This window comes from Phyllobates terribilis, unplaced genomic scaffold (assembly GCF_046119375.1).
Source record: "Phyllobates terribilis strain yellow unplaced genomic scaffold, ASM4611937v1 Scaffold_7__3_contigs__length_470593459, whole genome shotgun sequence".
NCBI lineage: Eukaryota > Metazoa > Chordata > Amphibia > Anura > Dendrobatidae > Phyllobates > Phyllobates terribilis.
In genome coordinates this window covers 415232335-415243541 of record NW_027362767.1, presented here as the reverse complement: position 1 = coordinate 415243541, position 11207 = coordinate 415232335, and the positions used below count along the sequence as shown (strand labels likewise).

Here is an 11207-nt window from a genome sequence, read left to right as displayed (position 1 = left end):
CAGTCAGACACAGCAGGGGCACATTTAGAAGATTATCTCAGCACAGGAACATTTTATTTAAAACACATCCATTGTTCATTGACTAAAATGAACTTCCATTCATGGGAAAACCACTTTAAGTACCAAGTCTTTCCCCTTTCAGTGTGAACTGCCCCTACATTCAGTACCATCTATGGCTCCTAACTACTTTGTGACATAAGCCCATGCCATATTTCTTATTTTTGCGCTCTCAAACCCCAGTATTCATTATTATACCACATATACAGCACATCTCAACAAGTAATGCTCATCATCCACATTAGGCCTCAGTTTCACAGCCATTGTGACCCACCAAACAATCCCCCTCTGCTCAGGTCCTACCCAGCAAACACAAAGCCCTTACCATTCACAGAGCTCCACACAGGAGCAACTCTGCTCATTAACTTTATAACCTACTTGGTCTGTAATTAGGGAGGGGGTGATTATAATTAACCCCTCAATTACTAAACACATCTGCATTAGTCTATGGTTAATTCTTGCTCAATAGGAGCTGCATGAGCGGAGCAGGTTGCTGGGTTTTACATCATCTGAAAGTACAGTATATGTTAGGCTACTTTATTCAAGATGCCCCACAACTTTCCTTCTTGCTCAGGGTTTTCTGTAAGGACGCTGCATGGCCATACACATCCCCAAGGGTCTTCTCTATGGTCATTTTTCATTTTTGCACTTTTTTTTTTTTTTTTTTTCCCCACTTTCAAAGAGCCATAACTTTTAGCTTTTTTTTTTGCATAACCATTTTACGGCTTTATTTTTTTTTTGTGGCATGAGTTGCGGTGTTGAATGACACCAACCACTTTGCCATATAACATGTTGAAAAATTAGAAAAAAGTTGTGTGGAGAAATGGTAAAGACCCCCTACAATTCAACCATTGTTTTATTTTAATTTTACTTTTATTGCATTCGTTGTGTAGTAAAAATGATATACTTCTCCGGGTTATTGCGATGATGGAGATACCAAACTTGTACAATTTTTACATATTTTTTTTCCTAATTTTTAATGTCTAAAAGAATTCAGATCTTTTTGTGGAAAAATAAAATTTCTATGTGCCTCTATTTTCTGAGAGCTGTAACTTTTTTTTTATTTTTTCAGTGAAGTTGTATGAGGTCTTGATTATTGCATGATAAGTTTACGTTTTTTCATTGGTACCGTCTTCGGGTACATGTCGTTTTGATCCATTTTTATTGCATTTTCTCTAGGCAGTTCGAGCCACTAAAAATAAAAGGCAATTCTGGCATAATTTTTTTTTTGACAGATTATATTATTTAATATTTGGTAGATTGGTCTTTTATGGGCATGATGGTACCAAATGTTTATCTATTTTTTTTAATTATTTCTTTGTTTTATAGATGGGAAAGAGGGGTTGATTTCAACTTTTATATTTAATATTTTTGAAAAATGTACTGATTAATATTCAAATGATCATTTAATCCCTTGAACATGTGATCATTTGATCGCTTATACTATAAACCAAAATACTATAGTGCTGTAGTATATAGAGAAAATGACAGTCCCCACGGGCTGGTCTTCATAGAGGGAGCCAAGATGGCAGTTCTGGGGGCTTTCAGCAGGCCCCCGACAGCCATAACAATCAATTGGCGCCGGTACTTGTGCAAACAACTATTTAATTGCTGCTTTCAGTGATTGACAATATCATTTAAATGGTTAAAAAGCAGTGATCAGAGCAAGCTGGTGCACAGGAGCCAAAGGGACCCTATAAGCCCCCCTTATCTTCAGTTCCTGGGCTCCGTCTGCAACCCCTGTAGCCACCTATAGACGTACTTGGGACATTTACTGTATCGCTGCGTTTCATTCAGAGCTGTATTCCATCAGATTATGGAGCTATTCTGTCCTAGAAACATTGTAGGCCTCATTGACCAAAACTATGTTGCCCATAGCAACCAATCAGAGCTCAGCTTTCATTTTTAAAATAGCTCTGTTAAAATGAAAGCTGCGCTGTGATTGGTTGCTATGGGCAGCAGACAGATGCCCTTTTTTAATAAATTTGCCCCAATAATTGCCTCTAGCGGAGAAGAGTCCCATATATAAGGGACACCTGAACCCTTCATTACACAAAATATCCAACAGAAAACTTGTAATACGCCGTCCATAGACCTATCCGTATACTCCCATAGTGGTGTGTACACATGATGCCTTATTATCTGTATATACCAGATGATTTCCCGTGACCTTTATAAAAGGGAGGCTGCACTTTCCATTATAATGTTTTTTTTTTCCTTTGTGGTTGTATATTAATAAACAAGGGAAATGCTTCTAAATGGGGTCAGTCTATGAAATATCATTAGATTTTATAGTCATATTTTACAGCTTTGCTCCATATGTCTTATGCCTCCGTGTGTCAGAATATTCTCATATATACTATATATAATGTATATGTAATGTGTATTATAATATATTATATACGGTATATATGTGTGTGCATTATATATGTATGTATGTGAATATATATATACCGTATATATATATATATATATATATATATATATATATATATATATATATGTGTGTGTGTATATATATAATTAGAGGAACAGAAGCTGTACTGTGCGGATGACTCCATATATAGAGAATAATGCACAATGTGATGAAGGGGAATCCTATGAACGGTTATTTATATATCAGAGGTGCAGGAATCCCAGTATTAGCGCTCGATCAGATGAGTGTATAATCTGTCAGTGTGCTGAGCATACGCGGAATGCGTAGCATACGGAGAGCACACTGACCAACGCAAGTGTTCACATACATTTTTTTTTACACATGGACCAATGGTCTGCGTTGTAAAAAATCGCAGTCTACATGACTTTGATCTTCGACTCACCCAATATAATGCCAAATCTATGCAAAATCGTCTGTTTTTCATCCATATTGTCATCATTACGCAATCCATATGGCTGTTTTTTACCTTTGTGCGGCTTATGACTTTTACATAAACAATTTAAGAAATAATATAAAACCAAATACAAAACTGGATGCCGTACGGATGAAAAACAGACAATCCCTAAATTCGGGATTAAAAAAACGGGTTACCAACCATATGAAACGGGTTACCAACCATATGAAACAGGTTACCAACCATATGTCATGCATTTTGCACAGACCCGTTACAATTATTAACATGGGAAACTGTATTTGGCCTTTTATTATTTATTAAATTACTCAGTAAAAACAGGATATGGATGTAAAAAAAACATACAGATGTGAAAAATGGACATATGGATGACAATATGAATGAAAAATTGCTTATTTTGTTTATTTTTTCTGGAGGAAAAATGGTCGGCTTTGCATACGCCCGTCTGAACCTGGCCTATAGGAGTGGCACCTTTCTCCAGTATTACTCACTATGGATTATTACAAACTAGTGATCAACCCCATTTTCCATTTTTGCGCTTTTGTCTTTTTCCTCCCCTTCTTCCAAGAGCCATAATTTTTCAGGTCAGTAGGATTACAGCAATTTCAGACTTGTACAGGTTTTATTTTTATTATTCTGGTGGCTTTTAATAATCATGGACTTTGTAAAAAAAAATGTAATAAAATTTGCTTTTGTTACAATTTTCCGAGATCCATAACTTTTTTTATTTTTCCTTTGATTGAGCGCTGCCAGGGCCTTACCTTAGGGGTTATATAACTATACATTTCCATAGATTGGACTTTTACAGATGTAGTGATTCTGAATATGTTTATTTTTTATTTTAGTAATTTTTTTTATTTTGTAACTGGAAAAACGGATGTGATTTGAAATTTTTATATTTGTAAAAACTTTTCTACTTATTTGCACCCAGTGGAGATTTGACTCTGCAATCGTTTGTACGTTTTAATGCAATACTATGGTATTATTTTTATTTATTTTGCTCACTTATATAATTAATTCCACAGCGCTTTACAGACATTATCGGCACTGTCCCCATTGGGACTCACAATTTAAATTCTCTATCAAAACTTTTTAATGTCCATAGAAAAACCCTTTTAATATCCCAGAGTGTGGGAGTAAACCAGAGAACCTGGAGGAAACCCACACAAACACGGGGAGAACATACAATCTCCTTGCAGATGTTGTCCTTGGTGGGATTTCAACCCAGGACCCCAGTGTTGCAAGTCTGCAGTGCTAACCACTGAGCCACCATGCTGAGTATAGTACAAATCAAAGCTCATGGATATACTTAAAGGGATTGTCCAGATTTATCACGAAAGTCTGCAGTCACTCTGCGCTCTGTGAGGATTCTCCAGTGCTGGCAGTGAGAACGAGCAGTCATATAGAGGCTATGTGCACACTAAGCGATTTTAATGTGTTTTTGCATCGTATTTTCGCTGCGAAAACGCATTAAAATCGCTTGTAATAGGTCTGCCATTTACTGCAATGCAAATCCGCATGTGCTGTGCACATCATGCGGAAATGTCCGCAACGAATTCGCATTGCGGTAAAATCCACAGCAAGACCAATTCTAGGGCGATTTCACTGCGAAATCGCCGCCATTGACTTGACTGAATATGGTGAATTGGACATCAAGTAAATAACAGTGTAGGGGAGTCAAAATGATTTTGCATCGTGTAATGCTTCATTACCCCTGCGGGGGAGCTGCAGAGGGAGGGAACACTTTGCTGTCAGGTTTTTCTTCAGATTGCAATTGATCGATGGGGTTCTAAACAGTAGGACACCCTGTACTTGGCTTATTATCGGAAAAGGGGAGCAGAAATGCTTAATAATAACTTCATCTTTAAGTACTAGAACTTCTGAAAATAAGACGTGACTATCACCCTTCCTTCCTATCTCATATCCGCGCCATTATCTCCCGACACAGGCATCCTATTCTTGGTGTAAATAGTATTCGTCTGGCCAATGGCAGGAGGCCATGTTGATGTATATAGAGTGGCAGCTTCTTGTGGGATTCCTTGCAGACGTCTCTGCTAATGCTTGGAAATGGCCTCATATATTGAATTTGCCTTGATGTTATTATGTGTGACATGTACATTAGGCAAGAGACTGGTAGGATTTTTTTTCTCTGTGATCCATTAATTCTGCATTACTCTATATGTACTAATGTATATTCTTGTTTCTTGTCCTTAAGGGATGTCCTCTAACTTGTGAGTGCTCGGAAGTCCCTACATGTCCCCCAGGAGCTGCTCCGGTGCTGGACTCTTGCGGTTGCAGGTGCACAGTTTGTGTCCGAGGCCTTGGCTCTGAATGTGATGGGCTTAGACCGTGTGATGCTACTAGAAATCTGATCTGCGACTATCAGGAAGACCCAAGCGTACGGAAAGGAGTCTGCAAGGGTTTGTCATATTATCTTCTTCTACCACATTCAATGAGTTGGTCACCTCAACAATTAGGCTAGACGATGCTGTTCTGCAGCTTTAAGTGAAGTGCCCCCATATCAGAGATGAGTGTGGTCCTAGAGGTGCATTGAACTGTTTGGCCACACCAAGGGTGCACTAAGCGCCTGTGCTTGGTTTGAACAGTCATTTTGTGCTGACAGAATGTCTTTTAAATAAATAAGCCTATTAACTATATAATGAATAGTTTTGAAACTTTTTAATATATATTGGCCCTGATTCATTAATTGTGTTTTTGTTAGTGGACTTTGCTCCAGATGCATCAAAATTCACGCACAATGTTTGATAAATTTGGCACAAATTAAGATACTTTTTTTTCCTGTTTTGCAGTCATTTTGTGCCCTTAAGAGTGAAAAGTTGTATAATCCCTTCGATAAGTTTTAAAAAGTTGCCCATCAATTTTCAATTAGGCAAATTAAAAATTAGAATTTTTTACCATTGGGGCAAAATTTTCACAAATGATGAATTAGCTGAGAACATCTGGATAATAAAATCTACGTCCACATTGTCGGGTCAACCCAAAATATGGTCAGGACTGAAATAACTAGTGTAAAAATGTTGCAAAAAGCCATCATAAATTAAAAATGACTAAAAGATGAACTTTCACAAAAAAAAAAAAAGCAAAATAAATAATAAAAAATTTCTCCCTTTGTGTTCGGTTCTTCCCCAGAAAACTGCTTCAGGAAACTCTCTGATTTTTTTGGGGAAGTTTTTTCTTTTCCTAAAGTGGTTTTGAAAAGTTTAGGGAAATTTTTTTTTCTTAAGTGTTTTCCTATTTATTTTTAGCAGTCTCTAAAGAGTAAAGCGACTGTAGACTTGTAACTTAAAACTGGACATCCCCTCTTAGATTTGACAGTGTTTAGTTTGGAGCAGATTCCATCAGATGTGACATGTGCTTTTTTTTTCTTTTTTTTACCTTCAGGGGTTAAAGAAAAAAAAAAAGCTCAAAAAACTTATTTTATGAACAGCAAAGTGGAACTGACCGATAATTTGTTTTTCACCCCTTTTTTAGTCCATCATGGGCGACAATCTTGTCTCCACAACAGCAATGAGATTCTCCATGGACAAGAGTTTGAGCTGGACTGTGAAAGTTACTGCAAATGTGAGAATGGAAATATCCGCTGTGTCCCTCTGTGCCCCCCACTGGAGAAACCCACCAACCCCAACTGCAAAGAAATGCGATTAGTGACTGGTAAGGGCATATATGGCATATAGACGGGTATAGGAGGCATATAGGGGCGGCAGGACTATGTTTACAAAAGTTCAAAACATATTTGTTCCAGAAACAGCGCCCCTCTTACTCATAGGCTGTGTCGGGTATTGCAACTTATATCAGTTCACTCTAAAATAGATGAGCTGCAATACCAGACTTAGTCTATAAGCAAGCGTGGCGTTGTTTCTTCTTTCTCCTTTTGCATAACCCATGTAATCTCCTTTCCCATGCTCTCTGCTTTTATGCCATGGGATTCTAAAAATTTGTTAAATCTTTTTTTTCCAAAAACTGCTGCACCTGTGCATAGGTTGTATATGGAATATCAGGTCAGCCCTATTCACTTCAATGGGGACGAGCTGTGGTATGCTTGTGAAGAACTAGAGTTCAGCTTCAATCCATAAAATTTAAATCCTTTATTTCATGATTAAAAGTGAACATGGTATCAATGAAATATGCCTAGACATAGTCATGATTGGGGATGAGGGTGCAAGGAGGTGAAACCGGACGCGTTTCGAACGACTGCTGCGTTCTTAAACTCGGCTTTGGATTTACATTTTATGGATTGAAGCTGGATTCACCTTCTTCACAATCATAACCAACGTCAGGCAGAAACGAGACTCTGGGCTTCTCCACACCAGAAACTTGTATTAGTTTCCATCAAGGGTGAGCTGAATTCTCCTGTTTATGAGCTGTGGTACCAGACACAACCCATTGACAGGTTTGGTCCCATTTTTAGAAGAAAGCCGCCATGTTTTTCTGAATCCTGTGCAACCCTTTGTGACGATCTTATGATCAGGGGGTTTGTTTGGGTTCTCCACATTTCATACTTCGGCCATTGTAAGGACGTTCATTAACATACGGACTGTTCTCATAGTTCCAGGTCAGTGCTGTGCCCAGTGGAGATGTCTGGAGGAGTCAAGTGGGCTTGAAGACTCAACTGAACCCAGTAATGTCTACCCAACTCTAGAAGATAAGTCTACGGATGAGGAGGCAAATATCAGGACCAGAAGAGACGCCGCTGATTCAGGTGGTGAGATAGATCTGAGTGCGGAGCTTAATACGGGGGTCGGAATAGATATGTGGGTGGTGGTGGCAGAGGAGACACGCGATGGTGCAAGAACGTCCGAGTGACAAGTGACCGCCCATAAGATCAATGGCGCTATATAAATAAATAATAAGATGGATGGCGTAAGGAATCGGTTCTATGAATTAGTTAGTACATCTGTGCTCCCTAAATATCCATCTTACCCCAAACTTTTGAAAAGGAGGTCAGCAAAGTGCCCTCCAAGTATGTACAAGTCCCTGTAAGTCTTCTAGGAGTTACTTGATTGGGCAGTCTTATGCTATAAATGCAAAACCTTTTCTATGGCCCATGGCTTTAAAAGTATCCGAGACAGACCTGTATTTCTAATCCTGGACAACTTTTATAAAAAAAATTGGACCCCCTTAAAGGCATTTTATTTTTATTAGATGGATGTATTTTTGGCTAAAAATAATTTTTGCAAATGGGAACAATTAAAAAATGTTGCACCATTTTCCTCCTATAGACTCTGTGTCACACTGTCTATTGTTGGCTGCAGAATGAGTTAACTGAGAATCTATTAGTGAGCTCATTCTGACAGAAGTGTTTATACCTCTCATCTTCCTTCTGATCACAGCTGATTTCTGACCACGTGAAAGTTGAGCTGAACCATTAGGTCCTAAATTGGCTGAGAGGAGCTCAGAAGAACAAAGATAAGGGTTATAAACTTTCCTGTTAGAAGAAGTTCACTGACAGATCCTTGGTTACCTCATTCTCCATCCAGCAATAAGCAAAGGTTATGCAACATCTCATATTCATTATGTTCCGCAGATCCAGAACAGGATGAGGAACCGCCGGAAGAACCTCTCCACTGCCAACCAGATACTGAGTGGACACCATGTTCCCGCACATGTGGATTTGGGAACTCGGTGCGAATAATCTACGAGAAGGAAACTTGTATCCCTAAAGCTGAGAAGAGGATCTGTATGATCAGACCCTGCAAGGGCCAATACCCCAGCGCCAACTACACGGTAAGAATAGAAGAGGGTCACAAGAAAACTTGGGGCAAGTGCCGGGGCCCAATGTGTGAAGCGAAAAGCCATTCGGCCTAGACTCTATGTATGCACTGCATGTGCGGAGGGGGCTCCGGAGTGTAGCCCTCTCCATAAGGGGAGGGTGCCGGCAGTATTATACAGCTGGCACCTGAGTCTAACTGCTTTGATTGTAGGAAGATCCTGTTTTCAATTGTGACAGTGGCATTTAAGAGATTGGCATTGGGATAATATTTGCGGGGGGAGGTGGGGCAACAAAATTATTGGGAGTTAATGGCGTTTTAATGGCAAACAGGGGCCTACCGAAGGCTCCAGTGACTGCATACCTGTGACTGGGCTTCATAGGAGAAAGGTAGTTGTACAATAAACTGCAATTATTACAATATTATTATGTATTGTATATGTGATTTAAAGTTCCCTTAGGGGACCAAGAAGATGAAAAGTTAAATATAAAAGTTCATATATTTTCCTGGAATGTGTGTATATATATATATATATATATATATATATATATATATATATACACATGGTGTCTGAACTAATAAAATATAATATTTTTCATATACGGTGAATGCCAAAACATTGAAAATGCAGAATTGCTGTTTTTTGATGCCACTTTTCCTCCTCGCCGGAAAAAATTGAATAAAAAGAAATCGGACCCCAAAAATAGTAATGATAATAACTGTAGCTCGTACCACAAATAGAAAAACAAGTCCTGATGCAAATAGAAAAAGTTGGAGAAAAAATTGAAAGCGAAGAGGGGCTACCGAGACTGTAAGCCAAAGACTCGCATAACCCCGGGGCCGGCCCCCGCTCAGTGATATCAGACACATCTGCTATGTGGCCGAGCTTTAGGCTGTGAATTATACTGGTTTCTATTATTTCTATCCTCTTGTTTTTCCGGCAGGTCCTGAAGGCAAACAACGTCTGCAGCCATGTCATGCGCTGGTCCCACCCGTCACATCTCCGTTTCCGTGACTGTCTGTCAAGCCGCCCCTTACTTCCCAAATTCTGTGGCCTTTGCTCAGATGGACGTTTGTGCACACCTTCACTGAGCGAGACGCGCCCGGTGTTATTTCGGTGTTCCCAACTCAACCGGAAGGTCACCCGCCAGGTTATGTGGGTGCAGAGGTGTCAGTGTGGTGGCAAAAGAGGAAAGAAAGGGAAGAAGGACAAGGATGGAATAAAGCCAAGTGGAGCGATGACAAACGAGGTGGTGGGAGACGATTAGATCAATGCCAGGAAGGAGCCGCGAAGCTAAAAGGGTCGTTCCTCGTTCCTACAAATTAACACTGATGGTTCAGTAAAAGGAGTCAGTGTCAGCGGGGGTCCGACCTATTCACACACACGCTCTACAGAATCACTTGTATGTTCTTCATCCGTCAGTGAATGAAATAAAATGCTATCACATGTCTCTGCCGTCAGCTTTACTAATTATTGCACCTAATGAAATGCAGATGACGGGAGGGGGGTGGAATTAAGAATGGAAATCATTGTAAAAAGTCTCCCAGGATGTAGCGATCGTGCATTGTTTGTATAGCACCAACACAGTCTACGGCGATGTATTCATTCATATGGGTCCATGTCCACAGACCGGCTCAGCTTCTCTGATCTCGGGTACATAGATAGACATTAGAATCAAGGAGTGAAAAAAAAAGAAGCAGATGTCAACCTGGTAGGATTGATATCCAGGGCGCAAGATTTACACTGGTTCACATGCTGCGGCTGGGTTGTGTTTTTCTTTTCCCCCGTAATTGCAGCCAAAACAGTTTTGCCACGATTTTCCCAAATGTAGCGGCTCTACCATGATTGCAAAAAAAAAAAAGTTACGCACCTTTGTGAATGCAGCTTGTGTGGGTGAAGTGTGACTGCAACGTGCAAGCAGGCATCAGGTGGTTAGAGGCGCTGCTGATGTTCTGTCAGCTGCTTACCAGGTATCGTGCATGCTTCCTACTCTTAAAAATAGGATGGTGCAGGATGCCTGCTGGCCTTTCAGGACACTGGCTGTGCACGATACATGCTGGCAGTCCACAATACTTGCTGGTTGTGCGCGATACCTGCTGGCCTTGCACAATACTTGCAGGTTGTGCACGATACTTGCTGGTTGTCCACAATACTTGCTGGCCTTGCACGATACCAGCTGGCCGTGCACGATACCTGCTGGCTGTCCACAATACTTGCTGGCCTTGCACGATACCTGCTGGCCGTGCACGATACCTGCTGGTTGTGCACGATGCTTGTTGGCCTGGCACGATGCCTGTTGGCCGTGCACAATACTTGCCGGTTGTGCACGATGCCTGTTGGCTCGGCACGATGCCTGTTGGCTGTGTACAATACCTGCTGGCCGTCCACAATACCTGCTGGTTGTGCACGATGCCTGTTGGCTGTGTACAATACCTGCTGACCTTGCTCAACGCCTGTTGGCCGTGTACAACACCTGCTGGACTGGCATATTACATGCTGGTTGTGCCCAATACCTGTTGGCCCCGCACGACGCCTGCTTGCCCGACATGATGCCTGTTGGCATGGAACGAC

General features: G+C 40.5%; 1 protein-coding gene across 2 annotated transcripts; it reads left to right on the top strand.

The window, feature by feature from the left end:
* Positions 1–4888: 4888 nt before the first annotated feature.
* LOC141153293 (CCN family member 5-like) lies at positions 4889–10071 on the top strand. Of its 2 annotated transcripts, none has more exons than XM_073638006.1 (6): positions 4889–5039; positions 5122–5326; positions 6399–6578; positions 7474–7629; positions 8452–8651; positions 9580–10071. In XM_073638006.1, exons 1-6 carry the CDS (start codon positions 4974–4976, stop codon positions 9901–9903), a joined length of 1131 nt encoding a protein of 376 aa, XP_073494107.1. In that variant the 5' UTR covers positions 4889–4973; the 3' UTR covers positions 9904–10071. The 2 variants fall into 2 exon arrangements, with proteins under 2 accessions (XP_073494107.1, XP_073494108.1); XM_073638007.1 differs by having other exon boundaries at positions 7474–7626; positions 9580–10068.
* The last annotated feature ends 1136 nt before the right edge of the window (positions 10072–11207 follow it).

Bases quoted from the DNA above. Each gene is read 5' to 3' on its own strand.
- LOC141153293 (XM_073638006.1), top strand. From the start codon at position 4,974: ATGGCCTCATATATTGAATTTGCCTTGATGTTATTATGTGTGACATGT. The intron at 5,040-5,121 runs GTAGGATTTTTT...CTTGTCCTTAAG, and splicing joins GTACATTAGGCAAGAGACTG to GGATGTCCTCTAACTTGTGA. The intron at 8,652-9,579 runs GTAAGAATAGAA...TTTTTCCGGCAG, and splicing joins ACCCCAGCGCCAACTACACG to GTCCTGAAGGCAAACAACGT.